This window comes from Octopus bimaculoides, chromosome 3, assembly GCF_046866305.1.
Source record: "Octopus bimaculoides isolate indiv1 chromosome 3, ASM4686630v1, whole genome shotgun sequence".
NCBI classification, from domain to species: domain Eukaryota; kingdom Metazoa; phylum Mollusca; class Cephalopoda; order Octopoda; family Octopodidae; genus Octopus; species Octopus bimaculoides.
In genome coordinates this window covers 66,503,906-66,530,651 of record NC_142930.1, presented here as the reverse complement: position 1 = coordinate 66,530,651, position 26,746 = coordinate 66,503,906, and the positions used below count along the sequence as shown (strand labels likewise).

Sequence of the window (26,746 nt, the reverse complement as noted above, 5' to 3'; positions counted from 1 at the left end):
GACTAGAATAGGAATCGAAGGAGCTCATATGTAAAAAAAAGTTTAGAAACACTAATTCCTCATCAGTTAATGCCCGTCTTCCATGCTGGCATGGGATGGACGGTTTGACAGGATCTGGCAAACCAGAGTTGTACCAGGCTCCATTGTCTACTTTGTCAGCCACTTGGTTTTCGGGTTCAGTCTCTTTGTGTGGCATTTTGATTAAATCTATATGAATAAAATTTGGTTTAAGGAAACTGGGTGGAAGCACTTTTTAGGGACTGTTATTTGTTTTTGGCTATTAAACTTAATTCAGTGCCTAGTTTGATATCACCACCCGCCACATGGCTCATGACTGCATTTTGTTGGAAAACACTCAGGTGCAAGCATTTGCACCCATCACCCCGTCTCTGAAGCCTGGAAAAAGTCTTTAATGCTTTTGTTACCATATTTCTGTTGAGATGCTCTGTGTTTCTTTCAAATAATTTTAAATATAATGAAGACTTTAGTAAAATAACTCGTGTTAAGAACATAAATTATGACCAACTTTCAAAAGCAAGACATTTGTACTACAAGCCAGGTTGGTATCGAAAGGATTAAGAAAGAACCATGCCAACTAATAGAAATATTATCCTGTATATGGTTATGGCTCTATTTATATTTTTCATAACCTGTGCTAGGGAATCCATTTAAATTCAGTAACCTATTATGATTGGAAAGTATTTGTATAGTATTAAGGAAAATGTTTATGAAATTTGCAAGAAAATGAGCCATGTTAGCATGGATAAAAAAATGTAATAAAGCATGTGTGGTAGTTAAGATATTAAGGTACATGATTACTCATTCTGATACTATGAATTCTGTGTTATATATACATTTTCCATAATGGTTAATAATTTATACTAGAAAGCAAATGCATTTGTAAAAATATATTTGAAACGTTTATAAAAGCCTTTCTATTTTCCTTTCATTAACCCATTAGCATTCAAATTATTCTGTCAAATGTAATGCTTATTTAATCACATAGTTTTGATTTAAGTATATAACTATCTTGTTGCTTCAAGGTTTTAACAATGTGATTGTTTATTTTCAGAATGACATTGTAGAGTTAGTGTGAGAGGCCAGCCTGGCCAGTTTGTACTTAAAACTGCTAGAATATTTGGGCTTGATGTGACTGGTTTGATACAAGAGGGTTAATGTTATGGAGTCAGTTCTTTTTTTATTATTTGTTTGTATTACGAGGTTGAATCTCTTTAACCCTTTAGCATTCAGGTTACTCTAATCAAATGTAATGCTTGTTTATTCACATTATTTTGAATTAATCACGCATTATTTTGTAGTTTTGAGATTTGGTTGATGTCAATGTTATTTTTAGAATGACACTGTAAGATAGGTGTGAAAAGCTGGATCTGGTGAGTTTGGACTTAGAAATAGGTAGAATATTTTTGGCCGGATACAGCCAGCTTACATGCTAAAGCATTAATCAAGATAAGTATTTTAAACTAGTTTTTTTTCTCATCCAGAGATTATCGACCTATTGCTGCCCTTGATGTATATGATAAAGATGGATTGGATGATGGAGATTTTTCTGACATATCTGAGTCAGCAAGGCAGGATGCTGAAAAAGAAATGAAGAAGAGGGATCGTGAAGAGGCTTTGACTACTGGACGTATGAGACGGGGTTTTATTTATGGTGAGGTCATATTTTGTGTACAACTAAAAAACCATGTTTAACTCTTTAGCATTCAGATTACTTTATCAGATGTCACTTATTTATTCACATTGTTTTGAATTAATCATGCATCATCTCGTAGCTTTGAGATTCTAAAGAGGTAATTGTATATGTTTAGAATGACATGGTAGGGTAGGTGTAAGAAGCTGAATCTGGCCAGTTTAAACATAAATCAGGTTAGAATGGCCAGTTTATATGCTAAGATTTTGATGAATGCAGGAATCAATGTAATCTTAAAGCCTACTAGCTGAATTCCTTAATATCAACACTTTATTTGACTACATATTATTTAACAAAGATACCAGCATTCTATGGTAAAAATTTGTGTATAAACTTGCCAATTGTTAAATGCCACTTGAAGAATGTACTGGTGCTTTGGTGTATCTTTAAATGGTTCAGCAGTTATTTTTGTCTGTAAAACTATAAAAATGATTTTGGAATAAGCTAATATTTTATATATTCGTTTTTATTGAACCACATTTTAACCTATATGGTTTTATTGTAAACTTTTTAAACAAGTTATTTGAATTATTTCAAACAATAAAGTTGTTTGCTGTTTTTTTTTCTTTTATATTCTGTATAATTGGTTATTAGAATGTTAGTTACAAAAGTGTAATTACATAATGCTTTGTTAGATGACTCCGATGAAGATGAAGAAAGACCAACTCGCCGAAGACGCATGGCAGAGCGAGCAGCTGAAGGTGCGATGGAAGAGGAGGAGGAGGTATGTAGTTTTTGTTTTAAGTTTGAAACACCTTGATCAGAAGATAAGACATCAGTCACTTGAATATCACACTTGAAGAATTCAATTATGATGGTAGTAGACTAGAATCTCAAAGATTCATGGGATAAGTTTTCTTAGTATTAAGCAGATGTACTATAAATTGTGTGTCACAGATGCTGGTTTGTCTTGAGCGTTTGCTGATTGATGAATTTTACCTAATACTGCAAGCTAGGGCATTGGACAATTTCACACGGCATTTGTTATAGTGTTCTAGCAGTCTTAACTATGGTGGCTTGATGAAATATAGAACTCGATCCATTAACTCTTTAGCATTCAGATTATTCTGTCGGGCATAAATAACATTTATAAATTCAAGTTGGTTTGAACTAATCATATTATCTCACTACTTCAAGATTTCAATGATGTGATAGTATGTTTTTACAATGACATTATATGGTAGGTGTGAGAGACCAAATTTGGTCAGTTTGAACACAAAACATGTAGAATATTTGGGCTTGATATGGTTGGTTTAAATGTTAAAGAGTTAAGAATGAAGTATTTTATCCAAGGGTACATTTCATCACCATTGCCAGGACATAAAATAAAGACTATTTTACTGTCTTAACTGTCATTGTTTCAATATGTCTATGAAAAGATTTCCTCCTCAACAAGACCATAGCAATGTGGTTTCCAGTGATGGTAAGATACACTGACAACAGTTTTAATTTAATACTGTTACATTTGATACTTTTTTACAGCTGGCAAGCTTTCTGCAATACCATCATTAGCCTCATTTAACATTCGCTTTCTATGCAGATATGGGTTGGACAATTTGACAAGCTGGCAAGCCAGAAGACTGTGTCAAGCTCTGTTGTCTGTTTTGGCATGGTTTCTACAGCTGGATGCCCTTCCTAATACCAACCGCTTTACAGAGTGTACTGTAAAGATTGTACTTTTCATGGCACCAATATTAGTGGGAGTCACCAAGCAACTTGCAAGACTGTTAGCAGTAGTATTGAGGAAGGTGGTTCTGTGCCAGTTGATGAGAGGTTGAAAGAACAATAGAAGAATAGAGATAGGTAGGATCCCAGTTGGAAGAGGAGGGTGAGAATGCTGGAGATGAAGAGTGAGAGAGATGGTGGTGGGTATGTATCTGGACACACCCTTAAAAAGTACAGTGGTGGGGTGACTATAGGTGAAGTGATACGGAGGATTGGACTACTTGAGTGTGGAGCTATAGTAGAAGACATTTGCCCAAGATATTTTGCAGTGGGACTGAACTTGAAACTGCATGTTTGGAAGCAAGATTCCTCACCAAACAGCTACACCTGCACTTATTCACTGTGTGTGTGTGTGTGTGTGTATATACAGTGCTGGATTAACCATTAAGCAAAATAAGCACATGTTTAGGGTATCAGGAGAAGGAGGGGGCACCACAGAAATGGTAAATGGTTTACAGCACAAAAGAAATCACTTTAAATTTGCTAAAATAATTTTCAGGATGCCTTTATCTCTACTAAATATAGATACAGATGTGTTACCTAACATTAATTTTGAGGATCTAATCAAAGACTTTGCAATTCAAAAAAGTAGCAGGAAGCTTTTTAAATATAAATAAAGTGGAAGTATCCCAAAATGAACATTATTTTCCCTCTTACTGTTTTGCTTCGTTTTGAAAAATAAAAATTTATTTTATGGTTTGTTATTATTTATATTTTGAATTACATAATCTTTTATGGGGTCTATCAAAATCTTTCAAGTGCTTAGGGCCTCGATCGGTCTTAATCCGGTCTCTGTGTGTTTGTGTGTGTGTGTCTGTGTGTTCATTCTGTTGTCCATAAAAAAGTCTGTTTTTTTTTTGTGCTTTGTTTATGTTCCCATTCCTTTTTTGTCCACGTTTTTTGATGTCCTGTACCCGAATATGCATCTATATATACATGTAGATGTTGGTATGTACATATATGTATGTATACATGCATATGCTCATATATCATTTGTATTATTATATATATATATATATATACACGCACAAACACACACACACCACGTAAAAAGCACCCAGTACACTCTGTAAAGTGGTTGCTGTTAGGAAGGGCATGCAGCTGTAGAAACTAAGCCAAATCAAACTAGAACATGGTGCAGCTCTCCTGCTTGCTAGCTCCATCCAACCCATGCCAGCATGGAAAACAATCATTAAAGGATCATGATATATAAGTGTATGTATATATATATATATATATATATCATCATCATCATCGGTTAACGTCCGCTTTCCATGCTAGCATGGGTTGGACGATTTGACTGAGGACTGGTGAAACCAGATGGCTACACCAGGCTCCAATCTAATTTGGCAGAGTTTCTATAGCTGGATGCCCTTCCTAACGCCAACCACTCTGAGAGTGTAGTGGGTGCTTTTACATGCCACCAGCACGAATGCCAGTCAGGAGGTACTGGCAACGGCCACGCTCAAAATGGTGTATTTTATGTGCCACCTGCACAGGAGCCAGTCCAGCGGTACTGGCAATGAACTCGCTCGAATGTCTTTTCACGTGTCACTGACAGAAGTGCCAGGAATGCGACATTGGTAACGATCACGCTCAAATGGTTGTGTGTGTGTGTATATATGTGTGTGTGTGTGTGTGTGTGTGTGTGTGTATATATATATATATATACATATATATATAACCATAAACTCTGGATGCTTTACTGCAATATGTATGACTTTTTTATATGTTTTATTGAAGTTTATGTGTTAACTTAATAGAAACATTTTGCTAATTTTTGTATTCTTATGTTTTTGCTAGATTGAGAGTATAGAAAATTTAGAAGATATGAAAGGCTATTCTGTTCGTGAGTGGGTGACACTGTTAGCTCCGAAGACTGAAATAAAGAATCGATTCAAGAACTTCCTGAGAACTTTCATTGATTCTAAAGGACACAATGTTTACCGTGAAAAAATAAGACAAATGATTGAAGGTGAAATGTTTTTCTTTTCTGTTTTATGAACTGATATTGGAATTTAGTTATTGTGACAAGAAACGGAATGGAATTTTGAGATTTCTATCTTGCATGCATGGTAGATAATGCAGGGATTGAGTCAATAACATCTTGGTTTTACACACACATATTCTACTTCAGAGTTCATGTATTGTTGGTATAAAAAGCAAAGCAATTTAAGTGTGCTATGTATCTGTTCCAGTGCATCTCCCTCGCTCTCTCTTTTATCTGTTTGTCTCCACCACTGCTTGGCAACCAGTGTTGGTTTGTTTACATCCCTTAAATACCAGGCATAAAAACAAAAATAAGAAATGGGTTTGATTCATTCAACTAAAATTCTCCGTGGTGGTACTCCAGCATGGCGCAGTCTGATGACTGAAACAAGTAAAAAATAGAAGATATATGCGTATGTATATGACAGGCTTCATTCAGTTTTCTTCTACCAAATCCACTCAAGTCTTTGGCCTGTTTTGGGGCTATAGTAGAAAATACTTATCGGCGGTACCACACAGTGGGACTGAGATCAAACCCATGTGGTTGGGAAGCAAACCTCTTAAACCACACAGCCTTGTTTGTGCCTCATCTATTGATGAAAATGTCTGTAGGTCTTTGTTCTGATTTATCGGAAAAGAAATATATACGAATCCTGATAATAAATTGGATATTTGTTAGGTGTAAGGGAAATTTATTCATAACAGGTAATTCATTTTAAACACTGGCATCAAATATGGACTAGAACATCAATTTCCCCTAAATGTTTGAAGTATTATACTGCAGCGAAATTATGTGATGTAGAAAACAGAATGATATTTACAAAGCTTCAATATTGTTAATGGACCACACTCATGGATCATTATTTTTAATGCTGGTATGGATTAGATGAGCTGTTGAGGTAGTATTCTTCAATGAGATGCTCTTCATGTTGCTAACACTTGTTTTCAGATGAGGTATTAAATTCCACTGGACTTTCCACATAATGAAAACTGCCAAACAATGGGACATACTCTTTATGAGAGATGTAAACACTGTTTATGCTCACATAGTGACAGTGTGAGAGCACTTCTGCACACATAAAAAGATAAATACATATTTATGTGTGTGTGAGTGAGTATATAAAAATCATTATCATTTAACCTCCACTCTTCCATGCTTGCATGGGTCAGACAACATTTGTTAGGCAGATTTTTTTACAGTTGAATGTCCTCCTTGTTGCCAACCCTAATTTGTTTCTGAACAAGGTAATATTTTCTCCATGACGAGACATTTTTCATGGAAGACTAGATGCACACACTTGTGACAGACTTCTTTCAGTTTCCATGTACCAAAGTTGTTCACAAGGCTTTGGTCAGCCCAGGGCTTTCCCATGGTGCTACATAGTTCTGAAACAAACTTCTTAACCATATGAACACTTGTATATTTCTTAGTGGCAAAACACAATGCAGGCACTGGTTTCTTACATAAAATTAATAAAATAAAACTAATAACTGATGGCGTACAATCAGACTTTTAGTACCTCATTCAGTGTGCTGTGGAATAAAAATGTTTGAAGAACATTGAGTTAAATTTTTATTTTATTGGCTGTTTGTATTATTTAATAATTAATTGTTTTCATATTACTTTTTAGCAAACAAACAGAGTCTTGTGATAGACTACAATATGTTAGCATCAGCAGAGCAGGTCTTGGCTTACTTTTTGCCTGAAGCTCCAGCAGAGATTTTACCTACATTTGATGAAGTAAGTTGGATTTAGTAGGTCTTTGTAAAATTTTATTATTTTTACATAGATTTCTGATTGAAGAAACAAACATGCACATTATCACCCTAGATACTTGAATGCTCTTTTTGTATTAAGGGACCCCCCCCCATCTGCATAGCTTCCTTATGTAACTGAATCATCTAAATTTCTTTTGATTTAGTTTTTATCTAGGCTTTGACATATTTTATACAAGTATATCACTTTTCTGAATGGACTAGTAAAGTTGAAGATTTATGTTACAATACTTGTCATATTTGATGTTCAACTTTGTTAGTTTTTATGACATACTCCCAGTTTCCACATATCATCATCATCATTGTTTAATGTCCGCTTTCCATGCTAGCATGGGTTGGACGATTTGACTGAGGACTGGTGAAACTGGATGGCAACACCAAGCTCCAATCTGATTTAGCAGTGTTTCTACAACTGGATGCCCTTCCTAACGCCAACCACTCAGAGAGTGTAGTGGGTGCTTTTACGTGTCACCCGCACGAAGGCCAGTCAGGCGGTACTGGCAACGGCCACGCTCAAAATGGTGTATTTTATGTGCCACCTGCACAAGAGCCAGTCCAGGGGCACTAGCAACGATCTCGCTCGAAAATCCTACGAAGGCCAGTCAGTCGGTACTGGCAACGGCCACGCTCAAAATGGTGTATTTTATGTGCCACCCGCACAAGAGCCAGTCCAGGGGCACTGGCACGATCTCGCTCAAAAATCCTTCGATACATATATATATATATATATATATATATATATATATATATATCTATATATCTATAATATAAATCCCGTTATGTGTGTGTGTGTGTAAAAGATTATAACAGCTGTATTTTTCAACTGATTTTCTCCAAAGTGGGAACATATATTACATTCTAGGGATGTTTTTTTTTTATATTAGATTCACTCCTTTGAAAGTTTAAAAAAATATTTACTTCCGGTTTTCTAGCATCAGTGACGTCTATATCTCCATCTCTGTATCTATCTGTCTATATCTTATTTGTCTAACTCTTATATCTCAGTCACTCTCTAGTTTTCACTTTCATTTTTCAGACGCTATTGTTTGCATTATAAGTTCGATTGCTATTCACAAACAACGACAAATTACTGACAGAAAGAAGTTCGCAATTACTGATGAAAGAAATTTCATACATAATTTACTGACAGAAATAACTTCATAAATTTCACTTCAATCCATACACTTCATTAACTTTGCCTATAAATTTCTTATTACTTTTGCAACATTTTGTGTTTTTCTGTTGTTGACAGAATTACTGATAAACGTAAGTTTATAATTTACTGACAGAAGTAACTTCATAAATTTCACTTAAATCCGCACACTTAGTTAATTTCCCTAAAAATTTCTTATTTATTTTTGCGACAGTTTCGTGTTTTTCTGTTGTTAACGGTTTTTTTCTGGTTTCTTCGATACTGGCTCTTTATATATAAATGACAAATTTCGCTTCAACCTGTACAATTCTTTATTTTCTATAAAAAATTCTTATTTACTTTCTGCCCATCGTATTAAGAAATATAATTTCTGTTACCCAGTTATTTTCATTGTTTACTATCTTCTGCACCTGTGTATTTCTGTATGCGTATATAACCATGCCTAGAAGGAAAATGTCAAAGTCAGCCAAAAGAATGTCGCTGTCCAGGGAAAGAGAGACAGCTGCAGAATGGAAGCATACCAAGAAACGAACAGATTACAAAAGCCAGAGCAAGTGATAAACAGAGGTATGCATGGCTGACAAGGAATAGGATCTCCACTGCAGAATGAAGAACAGTTGCAACAACTCAGAGAGGCAACTTCTATGAAGCAGCTTTCAATTATGATCTGGCAGTTCATTTTGTGCAAATGACACTAGAGTTTCCATTGGTGCATACATTGTAAAGCAAGGGAGTTGCCTGGAGAGACACTTGCACTGTGCTGCAGTGGTGGAAAGGTCAAACTCCCTGCAATCCCCCAACCTCCAGAGCCATTGAAGAAACTGTTATCGTTAACTGACCAAGATTCCAAGCACTTTCAAAACAAAATTAGACAATACAATGTTGCACTACAGATAACATCATTTGGAGCCACAAGAAATTTAAATGAGTCAGGATTCATGCAAACTTTCAAGATCCAAGGTCAAATTTATCATTGGATTGGCTCTCTGCTACTTCTGTGAAATGGATCACCAAAATCGGCCTTTCATTGTTAATAATCTATACCTGTTCTTTAGTTACAAAATAAGCTATACAAAACGTGTTTTTGAAATACGTGTATTTACTTTATATACATATATCAGTTGAAAACTTTCTTTTAACATTTCACTTAACGTCTATGTACCATGCTGACATGGGTTGGAGAGTTATTAATGTAGAAAGTTGGTATCTCAGCTACTAGCAGTTGAGACCTGTGTTTCTGAATTTCATTTTTCTCTTTAACCCTGACAACGTTGAGTATTTCTGCTAGTGTATGTATATATATATATATATATATATATATATATATATATACATATATATATATTGAAATCATGATCTACGGATATCCAAGTGGCATTATCTATGATGGTGTGTCTTAATTCTTTACCTGTTCACCTGATTACTGTTCTCTTCTGCCATATTTTCAGTGTTATTGATGGTTTTATTGGGGTTTTAACTCGTATTTCTAACATGTTAATTGCCCAGTACGCCCTTATGCTTAATGCTAATTTTAATTCTATAGCTATTTAATGCTATTTGATACCTGTAATCATCTATATTATTGCTGTTATTATCAATTATTTATATTCGCTGTAGATTTAATAATATCTTTATGAGTGTTCACATTTGAATAGTTACTCCTTGATTTATATATATCTACATCTATCATCATCATCATCGTTTAACGTCCGCTTTCCATGCTAGCATGGGTTGGACGATTTGACTGAGGACTGGTGAAACCGGATGGCAACTCCAGGCTCCAGTCTGATTTGGCAGAGTTTCTACAGCTGGATGCCCTTCCTAACGCCAACCACTCAGAGAGTGTAGTGGGTGCTTTTACGTGTCACCCGCACGAAAACGGCCACGCTCGAAATGGTGTCTTTTATGTGCCACCCGCACAAGCCAGTCCAGGGGCACTGGCAACGATCTCGCTCGAAAATCCTACAGGAGCCAGTCAGGCGGTACTGGCAACGGCCACGCTCAAAATGGTGCATCTCATGTGCCACCCGCACAAGAACCAGTCCAGGGGCACTGGCAACGATCTTACTTGGCTTGCCGGGTCTTCTCACGCACAGCCCATTTCCAAAGGTCTCGGTCCGTAGTCATCGCCTCGGTGAGGCCCAATGTACGAAGGTCTTGCCTCACCACCTCAGCCCAGGTCTTCCTGGGCCTACCTCTTCCACGGGTTCCCTCAACTGTTAGGGTGTGGCACTTTTTCACGCAGCTATCCTCCTCCATTCTCACCACATGTCCATACCAGCGCAATCGTCTCTCTTGCACGCCACAACTGATGCTTCTAATGTTCAGCTTTTCTCTCAAGATACTTACACTCTGACGGGTATTCACATTGACATTACACATCCAACGGAGCATACTGGCTTCATTCCTTGCGAGCTTACGTATGTCCTCAGCAGTTACAGCCCATGTTTCACTGCCATGTAGCATGGTTGTTCGTACGCATGCGTCATACAGTCTGCCTTTTACTCTGAGTGAGAGTCCCTTTGTCGCCAGCAGGGGTAAGAGCTCTCTAAACTTTGCCCAGGCTATTCTTATTCTAGCAGCTACACTTTCAGCGCACCCACCCCCACTACTAACTTGGTCGCCCAGATAGCGGAAGCTATCGACTACCTCTAGTTTTTCACCCTGGAATGAGATAGAAGTTGTTTCCTGTTTGTTTGCAGTCTTTATTGCACCTGAACATCTGCCACAAACAAAAACTAACTTGCTAGTTAACCTGCCTTTGATGTTGCTGCACCTCTTATGTGTCCATAGCTTGCACCGGGTACATCTTATAGAGTTACTACCTACTCCTTTTCTACATACTGAGCAGGGCCATCTACCTGAAGGGGTTTGTGTTTTATCTACCTTCCTACTTATTAGGATTTTGGTTTTAGCTAGGTTGACTCTAAGGCCCTTCAATTCTAGACCTTGCTTCCACACCTGAAACTTCTCCTCTAGTTCTGATAGTGACTCCGCAATTAGGGCAAGGTCATCAGCATAGAGGAGCTCCCAGGGGCAACCTGTCTTGAACTCCTCTGTGATTGCCTGGAGGACTATGGTAAATAATAGGGGGCTGAGGACGGAGCCTTGGTGGACCCCTACCTCTACCCGGAATTCATTGCTGTACTCATTTCCAACCCTCACCTTACTGGCAGCATCTCTGTACATGGCTCGCACAGCTCTCACTAGCCATTCTTCTATCCCAAGTTTCCTCATTGACCACCAGATAAGGGATCGGGGGACCCTGTCAAAGGCTTTCTCCATGTCAACGAAAGCCAGGTACAGAGGTTTATCCTTAGCTAGGTATTTCTCTTGCAACTGTCTCACTAGAAATAAGGCATCAGTAGTGCTTTTACCTGGCACGAACCCAAACTGCATCTCATCTAAATTGATTCGCTCCCTAATTAGTTGGGCTATGACCCTCTCTGTAACTTTCATAACCTGATCTAACAGCTTGATGCCTCTGTAATTATTTGTATCTAAAGCGTCCCCTTTACCTTTGTAGCAGTTGACTATGATGCTGCTACACCAGTCATAGGGTATGACTCCTTCGTGTATCACCTGGTTCGTAATACGGGTGACTAGGCTATAGCCAACACTGCCAGATATTTTGAGCATCTCTGCAGTGATTCCTGATGGGCCGGGGGCTTTCCCGGTCTTCATACTCTTAATTGCTTTATCTACCCTGGTACTATCAACTCGGATAGCTGGTCCCTCTATTGGGTCGACATAAGGCAGGCTCTCTTTCTCCCATTCATTCTCTTTATTAAGCAATCTATCGTAGTGGCATCTCCAGACCTCTTTCTTTGCATCCTCATTTAATGCAAGCGTACCATCATCCATGCGAACACATTTCTCTCCTACAACATCACTATTCTCTCTCCTACACTGTCTTGCAACACGAAATACCTCGAGTCTTTGGTCCTCACGGCGCAGAACATTGGCAAATCTTTCCTTATCTGCTTCCCCTCTGGCTAAATAAACCTGTCGCCTAGCCTCCCTTCTGGCACATTGGTACAATTCCCTGCTACCACCGTTCTTCCAGTCCTTCCAAGCTTGTTTCTTTTGTCTAATAGCCCTGTCTACCTCCTTGTTCCACCACCACGTTACTCTGGGTTGGGAGGGGACCTTACACCACCCACAAATCTGGTCGGTGGCTTTCAACAGGTTGTCCCGCAGAAATCTCCAATTGTCTTCCACGTTGTATGATGCTATATCCCCTTCTATTTCGTTAAATGCTTCAAGTAACTTGTCTCTAAGTCTCTGTCCGTTTGCAGGGTCTTTAAGCTTCCACACCCTTCTTCTCCAAGCCTGTCTAATTCTGGGCACCCATTTTGCCTTGATCCCAAAGTCGCTAACTACTAATCTATGTTGTGGGGTACATTCTTCGCCAGGGTAGGTTTTGGCATTTATAAGCCGCCCTCTTTCCCTATTTCTGGCGAGGATGTAGTCGATTTGGCTAGAGTGTCTGCCGGAGCGGTAGGTGACTAGGTGACTGGCAGGTTTCCTGAAGTTGGTATTGCAGACCATAAGATTGGTTGCATCACAGAACTCCAGCAGTCTGGTTCCCTCCTCGTTGCGGGAACCGAAGCCATAGCCTCCATGTATGCCATGGAAGCCCCCAGCACGACGTCCGACATGACCGTTGAAGTCTCCAGCCACAAAGAGAAGGTCCCTGTCACTCGTCGACGAGGTAGTTTGCAAGAGGGTGTCATAGAATTGGTCTTTCAGACCATCTGGTAGCCCAGGTTGAGGTGCATAGGCTGAGATGACAGTAGCTAATCTATGATGAAGCACTAGTCTGATCTTAAGTACTCTGTCACTTACTCTAACGACCTCGATTACCTTATCCACCCATTTCTCCGCTAGAAGTATTCCTACGCCCCCGACCCCGTCAGTGTTCCCTGCCCAGAAAATCTTGTACCTGTGTTCTTTGCCTGTGAGGAACCTTGCAGAACCTCCTCTCCATCTTACTTCCTGGATGCAGCACATATCTACGCATCTCCGTTCAAGCATCTCAACAATTTCACCAGATCTACCTTTCAGCGTGCCGACGTTGAGAGTGCCAATCCTAACAGTATGGGTGTTGGGGGTGTGGGCCTGTAGCCTGGGAAGGGGAAAAGCAGTGTCGTGTACCTGAAAAGAAAACTTGCAATTGGAAGAATTCATAAGCAAAACAGTACCTACAACCTGCAAACATTTCTCAACCTTAATGCGCTACCCAAAGGTAGGGGAGAGGATGGCCAATATATATATATATATATATATATATATATATATATATATAATAAAGTATTTTCAATGGATCAGTTTTGAGCTCTATTTAAAGTCGATATATATATATATATAATTAAAAGTCAAGGTACAATACGCACCTGCTTGAAGAAAGAAGAGTTAAAACTCTCCAAAGCCACTCATCTCTCTCTATATGTAAACAAATACAGTGAATGTAGCAAATGTACTGAAAAACAGTCGTCCCCATTTGTTAAAATCACAGAGAAGAGTAGATATCCCAGTATCAAGTGATTTTGCTTTCTGTGCCGAATGGCACTTAAAGCTCATAACTAGGCTTACTATGTAAACTATTTTAAAAATATATTTACCATTCTGTCTGCGTCCGATGTAGTATCTGTTATATAAGTAACAAGGTTATGAAGCCACTGTAAATGAATGAAATAAACATCTACTCTCTCACCACACTTATATATATATAAAATTTATTAATAAGGGTAGAAATTGATATTAATCAATTAATCAATGAGTCCACTTTTGCTGGTCATTCCTCTTTTTTTTTTTATGTCTTATATATATATATATATAGGTTCTTCAGTGGTTATTACTTGTATTGGCACTGTTTGAACATTGCTAAATTAAGAACTATTTTATTTTTGTAAAACAATTTCATGTTAAATGTTGTATTTGGATAAAAAATATTGTTATTTTTCTCAGGCAGCCAAAGAAGTGGTATTGAACATGTACCCAAATTATGAACGGATTGCTAAAGAGATTCACATCAGAATTGCAGAATTACCTCTTATTGAGGACATTCGATCTCTTAGGTAACTTGAAAGTTTTACTTATTTTTATTGGTTTTTATTCTTATTTATATAGTTGGATTTTTTATGGTTAATAACTAAGCTTCAAACAATCCTTATTATATCTACTTCTCTGTACCAAACATATTTTCAAGGTGGATCGGAAACAACAGAAATCTCTTGTATGATGATGCTTGTTTACAACCATTACATCATATCAAGATAAGGATACACCCGCATGCACATGCATTCTTTCAGTTTCCATCTATGAAATCTATTTACAAGACTTTAGTTGACTTGGGGCTAGAATAAAATACACTAGCTTAAGGTGCTATACGATAGGACTGAACCCCAAAACTTTGTGGTTGGGAAGTGAACTTCTTAACCACACAGCTATGCTTGTGCCTAATTATGTAGTTTAGGATTGCACCAAGCTTCACTGTCTGTTTTGGCATGGTTTTTACAGCTTGAAGCCCTTCCAAATGCCAACCACTTTACAGTGTGGACTGGATTCTTTTTACGTGGCACCAGCACTGGAGGGGTCACCAAGTACCTCACAAGACAAAGATCCTTTGAGAGGTGGGGCATTGGAGGATGTACCTGTGTGCCAGTTGATGAGAGGTTACAGTATGACAGCGGGACAAAAATAGGTGTCTTGCTTTCTATAACTTTGTTATGCTAGGCTTTGGATTCAAAGGTGTTTCAAATCTTGTTACATTGAAACTAGTCTCTTGATGTTACTCCAAAGAGTTTCTACACAACTTTCGTCCTAATTCTTCTATCAGTACATTGTGTTATTGAATTCTATGTTTATTCATCAGCTTTCTTTCTTTCTTTTTTTGTTGGTAAAATAATTATACAGTTTTAATATTACATAATTACATAGGCAGCTCCACCTGAACCAGTTAATTCGAACAAGTGGTGTCGTGACCAGCACATCAGGTGTTTTGCCTCAACTGAACATCATCAAATATGACTGCAATAAGTGTAACTTTGTCTTAGGACCATTCTATCAGTCTCAAAATCAAGAAGTACGCCCAGGTTCCTGTCCAGAATGTCAGTCTAGTGGTCCATTTGAGATTAATATGGAACAAGTAAGTACCAGCAAATTTATATAGCTTTACATCAGAAAATGACTTTTGCCTCTAAAGTCTACCGCACTCAATTATCTCCCCTAGATAGCCACTAATAACTTAAGACTTCATATCTCACCCAATATTTATTGTTTATGAATATATATTACACAAGATTGGTATAAAATTTTCAGACTATGTTCAGATTTTGATATTCATCAGCTTTCTTTCTTTCTTTTTTTGTTGGTAAAATAATTATACAGTTTTAATATTACATAATTACATAGGCAGCTCCACCTGAACCAGTTAATTCGAACAAGTGGTGTCGTGACCAGCACATCAGGTGTTTTGCCTCAACTGAACATCATCAAATATGACTGCAATAAGTGTAACTTTGTCTTAGGACCATTCTATCAGTCTATATTACACAAGATTGGTATAAAATTTTCAGACTATGTTCAGATTTTGATAAGAGATTTAGTAATGACCTCTAATCTCTTAGACTGCTTAAGTATATATCTTTGTTGAGTTTTAAACTGGCTTTGCTTTTCATCCCGCTAAGATTGATAAAATAACTTCCCTTAATATACTGCGTTTGATTTAATTGATATTATGTCTTCTAATTTTGTAGTTTTGTGTCTGAATAAGAAATAAATCTTTAGAATATGTATGTTTTTTTATTTGACACACCTAATTCTAAATGAAATTTAAGTATCATACTCTCTTCTTTTATTATTATTGCAGACAATCTACAAGAATTATCAGCGTGTTACCATTCAAGAAAGCCCTGGTAAAGTACCTCCTGGACGTTTACCAAGATCAAAAGATGCTATTCTTCTTGATGATCTGGTTGATCAGTGCAAACCTGGTGATGAACTGGTAAGTATTCGGTTGATAATATTAATGATTGTCAGGGGTCTCTCAGCTTACAGAGTGCTCAGCCAGAATATGAGAGGTACAGGGTTTGATTCTCTGTAGGGACTTGCTGACCACTTCTATTAAGTCAGTGAGCCAGCAGAATCGTTAGCACACTGGATGAAATGCTTGGCGGCATTTCGTCCATCTTTATGTTCTGAATTCAAATTCTGCTGGGGTCCACTTTGCCTTCCATCCTTTCAGAGTTGATAAAATAAGTACAAATTGAACACTGGGGTTGGTTTAATCGCTGTAGCCCCTCCCCTGAAATTGCTGGCCTTTTGCCAAAGTTTGAAGCCTGTAATATTAATGACGTTGTTGATTTGTTGACAGGGGAGGTTTGATGTCCAATTTTAATTCTTGTTGTAGTTTAGCATCCAGCAGGACCTCTAAGACAGGGAGGAAGTTGCTAAAAACATTGTAGTTAATTGGGTTATGTATTTAGGTCAGTCTCAAAAGCAGAGACAGTATCTGCTATGAGTAGGTTTAGATGTACATCAACACTGGAAGCTTAGTATTATAGAATTAAGTTAATATGACTTGTAAAATATACAAGTAGTAATGAAGTTAATAAGGATTAAGCATTATTATATTGTCACTGTAGCCAAGCAATATATGCCACAGGTCAGGGAAATAAGATCATCCAAAGGTTCTGAGTTCATTCCCCACTAAAGGTGGCATTTCAAAACAGTAAGAGGACACCTAAGAGTCATGGTGAGCCTGGCTCTCTTAGAATGTCAGGAACTTGTTTAGCATAAGTTCTTCATCTGAAGATTTCTCCTGCTGTCTGCTCACCCTGTAGTGAGTTTCCACTCAGCAATGATTTTCTCTTTCATCCTCCATGGTGTTGGCAAAATAAGTACCAGTAATATCTTTTATTGTTTACTTCATTCAGTCATTATGCTGTGGCCATGCTGAAGCACTGCCTTGATAAAATTTTTTAGTCGAATGAGTCAACTCTAGTACTTAAGTCTGGGACTTATTCTATTGGTATCTTATGCTGAACTGCTAAGTTATGGGGATGTAAACATGCCAACATTGGTTGTCAAGCTGTGGTGGACACACATACACACATGACAGGCTTCTATCAGTTTCTGTCTTCCAAATCCACTTTCAAGGCTTTGGTTGGTCTGAGGCTGTAGTAGAAGATACTTGCCCAAGGTGCCATGCAGTGAAACTGAACCCAGCATCATGTGGCTGAGAAGCAATCTTACTATCAGCCACAGCTGCGCCTCTATTGAAGTTAATTAAATTGACTATATTACTTAATGACAAAAGTTTACTTTAGTGTGTGACTAAAAGAAACTAATAAGTATAATTTCTCACCAAATATTTTGGGATATTACAAAGAAGACTGATGTATAATTTTTGCAGGAACTCACTGGTATTTACCACAACAATTATGATGGCTCTTTGAATACTGCCAATGGATTCCCTGTCTTTGCAACTGTCATCCAAGCTAACCATATTACAAAGAAAGATGAGAAACTTGCTGCCAGTAGTTTAACTGATGAAGATGTTAAGGCTATTGTGGCCCTTTCAAAAGATGAAAGAATAACTGAGAGGGTAAGTATTCTCAAGCTGTATTTTAATTTCATCTTGAAACTTTCTATCTGAACTCTTTAGCGTTAGTTTTATTTGATGAAGAGGAAAAGTCAGTTTTTAGCATGTTTTCCCATGCTAGCATAGGTTAGACCAGGGGTTTTCAAACTTTTTGACTTGTATTTCAGGCTTTACCTTATGAAATTTATACATAAATATTTGCTTAAAATAACATATATTTTTACATTTATTTATTTAACAGTATTTAACAAATATGTTTATTGTCAATTAAAAGATTTAGATTAAAAAACATATATAAAATCAAATTGCCCATAAAAAGTATTTGCTGTCCACGAACCCCCTGTGGTCCGCGGACCACAGTTTGAAAACCCCTGGGTTAGACAGTTGAGTATATGATGCAGGATTTGATGGCCTGATGCTCTTCCCATTGCTTTCCTTACCTGTTTTCAAGTAAGGGATATTTTTGTTCCCTGTGTCTTCAAAACTGTGAAGCAACTGGTCATAATGACAACAAGGTATGTGAACATCACTGTTTTACTCTGCTGGTGGTAACTGTGGAATGACAGCATTTGTGCATATTTGCATGCACACAAGGCTGCATATTCTTTCTAAAAGATTCACTCAAAGGCATTGGACAGTCTGGAGATATAATAACAGATACTTAACTAAGGAACCACACAATGGGATTGAAACTGAAGCCACATTGTTTTGAAGTAAAAACGATGGAGTCATGCCTGCCTTTTGTGTGGTAATGACATGCCTATTTTACTATGGTAGCTTATGTATGTATATATATTACTCTTTACTCTTTTAGTTGTTTCAGTCATTTGACTGTGGCCATGCTGGAGCACCGCCTTTAGTCAAGCAAATTGACCCCAGGACTTATTCTTTGTCAGCCTAGTACTTATTCTATCGGTCTCTTTTGCCAAACTTCTAAGTTACAGGGATGTAAACACACCAGCATCAGTTGTCAAACGATGTTGGGGGGACAAACACAGACACAAACATATACACACACATACATACATACATACATATATATATATATATATATATATATATATATATATATATATATACACACACACATATATACGACTGGCTTCTTTCAGTTTCCATCTACCAAATCCACTCACAAGGCTATAGTAGAAGACACTTGCTCAAGGTGCCACACAGTGGGACTGAACCTGGAACCATGTGGTTGGTAAGCAAGCTACTTACCACACAGCCACTCCTACGCCTATATATACATACACACACACACACACACATATATATATATATATATATATATATATATATATATATATATATATATATTAGTAAAACGTTATAGCTGGTCATAGTGACCATTGGTTTTGCACAAATAAAGTGCTTAGCAGTATAAGTGACTCATCAGAAACAAATGACTGACAGTGCATAACATCTCTACCTAAGTCACTTTTAACTTCCTAAAAGAATATATTACTGCTCTAATGCTTTAGAATGTGCTTCTTTTTTGGATATGTGAAGTACTGAGACAATATGTATATATTTATATATATGTAAAAATCCAAATTGAGGGAAAGGAACAGGTAAAATCCAGGCTACATGTGTTTCCTAGCTAGCAGAACCTCGGAAGTAATAATTACTCAACGAGGAGTACTCCACTAGCTACTCATCAGGCTGCTGAAGATACCTCATTTTTGATCAAATTTCCTGCGAGTTAACCTTGGGATCCCTTGACAACAATTTAACCTTCATTTAACTAAGGTATCTTTAGCCTGATGAGTAGTTAGTGGAGTATCCTTAGTTGAGCAATTATTACTTCTGAGGTTCCACTAGCTAGGAAACATATGTTGCTTGGATTTTACCTGCTTTATTCCCTCAATTTGGATTTTTATTTTGCATACATAGTAACTCTAGTTGCTAACTCTTTTACTTGTTTCAGTCATTTGACTGCGGCCATGCTGGAGCACCGCCTTTAGTCGAGCAAATCGACCCCAGGACTTATTCTTTGGAAGCCTGGTACTTATTCTATCGGTCTCTTTTGCCGAACCGCTAAGTTATGGGGACGTAAACACACCACCATCGGTTGTCAAGCGATGGTGAAGGGACAGACACACACACATATATATATATATGACGGACTTCTTTCAGTTTCCGTCTACCAAATCCACTCAAGGCTTTGGTTGGCCCGAGGCTATAGTAAAAGACACTTGCCCAAGATGCCACGCAGTGGGACTGAACCCAGGACCATGTGGTTTGTAAGCAAGCTACTTACCACACAGCCAATGTGAACTATAAAATAACTTTGTTCAGCTTTATCTAACTTCAATATGGGAAAAAATCACAACCTTCTGTGCCAATAAAATATTGTTCTGAAAGTTGTTTTTTATACCTTCTATGGACTGCTTGAAGCTCACTAACTTACTACGCCTGAATCCTTGGATCTTACATTTACATATTATATATGTGTGTTTACAATTATATAAATTTATGAGTTATTGTATTTGTTTCATAATTGGATACTTATCACTGTAGTATAATAGTGAAACTGATAGAGTATCAGTTCATTAAATTTAAAGCAAATAGTTATATTTCTTGCTTCACTACCACATTATGAAATTATCACCTTTGTGTAATTGTAAATGCTAGTTTATAAGTAATGCATATTTACCCCTTTCTTCCACCTTTGTCTTCAATTTATTTGCAGGTAACGATTATTGGTTTTCATCACTATCACCTTTCTTCTTTTCTTAGAACCTTCTTTCTAGGTATTTTACTGTGTTTTAGAAGATTGTTTCCCAACCATATAGTTTTTGAAGTTCAGTCCCACTGCATGGTATCTTGAGCAAGTGTTTTAAGCTATCAAAGCCTTGTAAATGGATTTTGTGGACAGAAACTGAAAGAAGCATATTGTGTGTGTTTTATATATATATATATATATATATGGAGGCGCAATGGCCCAGTGGTTAGGGCAACGGACTCGCGGTCATAGGGTCACGGTTTCGATTCCCAGACTGGGCGTTGTGAGTGTTTGTTGAGCGAAAACACCTAAAAGGTCCACGAGGCTCCGGCAGGAGATGGTGGCGAACCCTGCTGTACTCTTTCACCACAACTTTCTCTCACTCTTACTTCCTGTTTCTGTTGTGCCTGTAATTCAAAGGGTCAGCCTTGTCACACTGTGTCACACTGAATATCCCCGAGAACTACGTTAAGGGTACATGTGTCTGTGGAGTGCTCAGCCACTTGCACGTTAATTTCACGAGCAGGCTGTTCCGTTGATCGGATCAACTGGAACCCTCGACGTCGTAAGCGACGGAGTGCCAACAACAACAACAATATATATGTATATATATATATATATATATATATATCATCAGTCTTATCAGCTTAGCTGGTCAAAGTTAGTTAATAATATTGTTTAAGAATAATAAATTTTTACTCTACAAAAGTCTAGAGTAATCCATCAGGTTAATGTAAAAACATAAAAATAAATATCTTTGTGTGTGTGTGTGTGTGTGTGTGTGTATACCCCTGGTCTACATATCAAATGATGCTTTAAGTAAGCATCACCTCATACAAGCAATATTTCTTTCCACTCTCCTGTGAAACATTTGTCAGGCTATGGATAAATATTACCTTGGAAGCAGATGAGGGTTGGAAACAGGAAAGCCATCTAGCTGTAGAAAATTTACCTGAACAGTTTCTATTTGACCTATGTAAGCATGGAAAAGTTGAAAATGATGAGCCTATATAATCAGAATTTTAAAATCTTTTTGTCAATTGTCAGATATTTGCCAGTATGGCCCCATCTATATATGGACATGAAGATATAAAAAAAGGTATTGCATTGTCTTTGTTTGGTGGTGAACCAAAAAATCCAGGTGAGTCCTGAAGCTTTTTTTATTTTTTTTTTTATAAAAGTCACATTTTTTGTTTCAAAATTTTACTTTTCTGCATTCAGAAAATTCAGTTGAAAAATTTTTGATTTTATGCTTCTAGATTTGCTTTAGTTATTTTGATGGAGGGGAAATTGTTTTAAAGCCTCGAGTTATATTTTCAAAATGTTATGGCTAATGTAGATATCTCTTGGAGTACAGTTTAAAAGCCATTGCCTTACATTATCATCATCAGTTTATATCAATTTTTTTCTTTGTTCTGGCATGGATTGAACAGATTTCATAGTGCTTTCAATACCTGTGTCCTTGCTTCATCATATAGAATGCCTAACAGTTAAAACTGCCAATTGTTGTTGTGAGCATAGTTTTTACATCTGGATGCTCTTTATGAACAACTACATGTACCATGATGTGGGATATATATTACCAGTGGTATGAGAGAGCTTGACTAGAGAGGCTTTCTCATTGCTTGAAATTTCCTATGTTTCATATTTCTTCAACAACGTGGTTTTGTATTAAATTTTAAATTTGCATTAAATAATAAAAAAAGAAAAATGGTGGGAGTAATTTATTGTTTGCCTTTTACATTAATTAAATACCTCCTTTCTTATTTTCAGGTGGGAAACACAAAGTTAGGGGTGATTTGAATGTCCTCATTTGTGGTGATCCAGGAACTGCCAAATCTCAGTTCCTGAAGTATATAGAAAAAGTTGGACACCGTGTTGTATTTACAACTGGCCAGGGAGCTTCTGCTGTTGGATTAACTGCTTATGTCCAGAGAAATCCTGTATCAAAGGAATGGACTCTGGAAGCTGGTGCTCTTGTGTTGGCTGACAAAGGAATTTGTCTTATTGATGAGTTTGACAAAGTAATTTACTTCTATTTCTTACATCATTTTATTCTGTTCATTTGATGTTAATAATATTCAAAAGTAACCTAGCAAATATACAAAAGTGATGTTTTTAAACCTTATTAATTTGTTATATTATGCAATTGCATCAAATGCTTATTTATTCTATCAACCAAATGATTTACTTCTCTTTTCAATCCCTCCTGATTTGATAAATCATGTGCTAGAGTTAATTCAATAAACTATGCTCTTCTTCCTTCATAATTTTGTTGCTTTGAGCCAACATAGATTTCAGTGGATGATCAGTAGAGCACTAGATAAAGTACTTTACAGTTATTTAGTTTCATTCTGAGTGCACATCTCACTAAATTGACAATGCCTTCAAATTTGTGATCTTCTATTTAGATTAGAAATCATAATCATTAGTAATAGTAGAATGGCAGTCTGAACAGTGCCAAACTAAAAGTCTTTAGTATTTCTGTTCTGAGCTTGTAATTATAATTCTGAGGTTACATACTGCTTGAGTTTGACCTTGCTTTTCGTGGAGACTAGTAAAAAGAAGTAACACTGAAATGCATTGGTTGTGGGGTGTCATTTCAAATTACTGTTTGTGGCTTTGTGTCAATGTGAATAATTGCCTGCTGTGTGTAAATCTGAAACATGGTATGCTTTGTATGTTTTTGTTTATTTTTATCTTTTCATCATATCTGGTTCTCCACTTAGTACTGTTTTAACTTTGTCCCACATCCTGTTTATTCCAATTCCAAGTTTCTTGTATTTAGACAACTTCCTGACCTCCTTTATTGTAATGTTCCTTCAGAAGGGATGAAAATGATTATCAGATTACAGACATTTACAATACAATCCTTGATAATTATAAGGACAGATTTGCCCCAGATGATTATGACTAAGTGGTTTTCATGTAGCATGTTCATATATTTATACCACTTTTTATAGCTGTTTTCGATCTAGTTTGGATTCTTTGCCACCAAATTTGAATTCTTTGCATTCAAATTTGATTGCAAAGAATTCAAATTTGATGGCAAAGAATCCAAACTAGATGGAAAACATCCATATAATGTTGATGTGCAATGAGTAATTTCATTGATCTATGGTTCTCCTTGGTTGGCCCTAATCCTCCACACAGAGGACCATATCACTTTTAAATTTAATTTCTTTGTAAACTATTATGTTTTTAATCAGTCTTCAGTGTCTTTCCATGTGTTGTCTTGGTGGTAAACAAATAAAATTATCAACATCATCCTGTGTTTAATTCTCCAATGTTAAAGATTTTCAGAGTGAAAACTCAGTAGGCTATGGGTTTTTAATTACAAATGCATGTGCACACGCACGCACGCACGCACGCACGCACACACACGCACACACACACACACACACACACACACACACACACACACACACACACACACACACACACACACAGCAGTTTTTGGTGGTATTTAACTCTTTTCCCATTTTTTTTTTTTTCAGATGAATGACCAAGATCGAACTAGTATCCATGAAGCAATGGAACAACAAAGTATTTCTGTGTCCAAAGCTGGTATTGTCACATCCCTTCATGCCCGATGTGCAGTTATAGCTGCTGCCAATCCAATTGGTGGACGCTATGATCCTTCATTAACCTTTGCGGAAAATGTAAGTATTGTGGTTTGTCATATCAAATAACAGCCCAATCACATTTCTTTTTTAAAAAATGATCACAATGACAACAGGCATTGAAAGAACCACTATACTGCTTCTCAACCTGTTAGAAATAACAGTCAAATCTCATTCAAATTATGTCGTACAGTTTAAAAAAAAGGTGACATTTGATACTGTAGTCCTAGATATACTATAGCTGAAAAAAATAGGATGGTTACAGCTAGAATACCTTTGACCATAGATTTACTAAATGAAGGTTGTTTTGGAGCTAAGCCCCACTGCCAGGAAAAACAGTTTTTTATATATATATATATATATATATATATATATATATATATATGTATGATTTTGTTTTATAGAGTCATAAGAATCATGGCACATCAACTCATGATATGCTAGAGATGGCTAGGAGCACATTGAAATAAACAACATTGAATACATCAAATGTTGGTAGAATACTGTAGATATGCAATTTAAATCTTAGATCCTACTAGGATGGGTCTTTGGTATGACACAGGTATAAAAAGTAAACACAAATGACATTTAAGATTTATAACAGTTGTTTTAGTAGAATTTTATTGAAAATGCAGTAATGAGAGATTACATCATCATAGATATTCTAAACTGGCAAGATTTTAAACATAGACCTGGACGTAGTGTTCAAAACTATTGTAACATAGTTACTCGTCGCCAGTTGTAGTAGTAGTATTGCCACTATTTATGACGATACTTGTTTACATTATAACTGCGTAGTAACAATAAAATATATAATGAAGCAGGGTAACAACAATGTATCAATCCAACAAACTCTCCATGAACCAACAGACGATATTCTAACAAACTACCAAAATGACACCTTATGACTTACTGCAGTTAACACCTACTCTCACTGAGACCGCTATTATTTATAGTTGTTCAGTCAAGTCTATTCTCACAGTGGGTGTCATAACTCTCGCCACAACATCTTTCCTTTTGAGAATTCAACTTCCGTAGGAAACAAAATTTTTTTCTTTCTTTCCACCACTTCTCCATTTTTGAAATTTTGCTTTCCTAGGGAGTTCAGTACCTTTTCTACTTAGGAATTCTAAATGATCAGTCTGTTTACGTTTTCTGTTACTGCTCCTTCTAGGCTCAATCTCTTTCTGTGCTAGCCCATCGAACATGTCATAAAACACTTCCATTGGAATTTCCTTCCTTCCTTTCTTCTGTATGTCTGATTTTCAATTGAGTTTGGTGTTGTTTATGCTCCCACCATTGGCCTTTTATTAAATACTAACAGAGGAACCCGGCGTTGCCTGGGAATGAAATTGTTGCTTATATACTGGAAGGAAAAAAGCAAAATATGCTGTATAGAAATCTGAGGACATTCTGTAGATGGACTCTCAGATGAATGATGACTGGGCACCTCTCATGAATTGGAAAATTGAAGATGCGCCAAAAAGCCTCATTGGTACTTGGAAACTTTTACGAAAATTAAAATGGGGATTAAATGCACACACACAGAGTATCACACATCAGATGAAATGGACGTGTGTGTGTGTGTGTGTGTGTGACAGAGAGAGAGAGAGAGGTTTGTTGTCATGTATACGTACATTTATAAATAAGCATACATCTTTGTGTGTGTATGAGAGAGAGAGAGAGAGAGTAAATACTACATACACACCGCTCTCTCACTCTGTCTCATACACATGCACACATACATCCAAAAATGATGGATGCATATGACAACACACCCCTTGACTCACTCACACTCTGTCTCTTACAAACACACACATACATAAATGTATACAAACATATTTACAAAGACACACGTGTGTATGTGCGCGTGTGTGCTGTGTGTGTGTGTGTGAGAGAGAGACACAGACAGACAGAGAGAGAAACAGAGCCAGTGAAGAGGTGTGTCGACAATTATACATACATACATAAATAGTCATACATTTCTTCTACGTATGTGTGAGTGTGTGTGAGAGAGAGAGAGAGAGAGTCACTGAAACATCTCTCTGTCTCTCTCTCTCTCTCTCTCTCACACACATATGTGCAGATATACACACAGAAAAGATGTATGCATATGCATTTATGTATGTACGTAGACATTACAACACACCCTTTCACTCACACACATACATAAACACACATGTGCGTGTGTGTGACTCACTACGAATACATAGAGCTGAACACAGCGTGCCAAAAAAAAAAATAATAGAAAATTTATTTACGGAAATTAACGAAGTGTGTGAGTTCGGAACGAAATCAAACCTGGAGTGTGTGAATGAGAGAGAGAGAGAGAGAGTGAGAGAGAGAGAGAGAGAACATTGCAAAGAATGAATGAGATGAACATGGAACGCCCAAAAATCGTATAAATAAAAGCACGTTAAAAACTATCTTGTAC

At 37.0% G+C, this 26,746-nt stretch overlaps 1 protein-coding gene across 1 annotated transcript in view; it reads left to right on the top strand.

Moving 5' to 3' along the window:
• LOC106868147 (DNA replication licensing factor mcm2) overlaps positions 1-26,746 on the top strand; it is a 43,018-nt gene that overhangs the window by 4,037 nt on the left and 12,235 nt on the right. Inside the window, exons 3-13 of the mRNA XM_014913278.3 lie at positions 1,503-1,672; positions 2,347-2,435; positions 5,240-5,411; positions 7,057-7,166; positions 14,325-14,434; positions 15,297-15,504; positions 16,228-16,362; positions 17,773-17,964; positions 21,737-21,830; positions 22,463-22,713; positions 24,187-24,351. Coding sequence (XP_014768764.1) covers positions 1,503-1,672; positions 2,347-2,435; positions 5,240-5,411; positions 7,057-7,166; positions 14,325-14,434; positions 15,297-15,504; positions 16,228-16,362; positions 17,773-17,964; positions 21,737-21,830; positions 22,463-22,713; positions 24,187-24,351 — 1,696 coding nt within the window. The remainder of the gene's footprint in view (positions 1-1,502; positions 1,673-2,346; positions 2,436-5,239; positions 5,412-7,056; positions 7,167-14,324; positions 14,435-15,296; positions 15,505-16,227; positions 16,363-17,772; positions 17,965-21,736; positions 21,831-22,462; positions 22,714-24,186; positions 24,352-26,746) is intronic.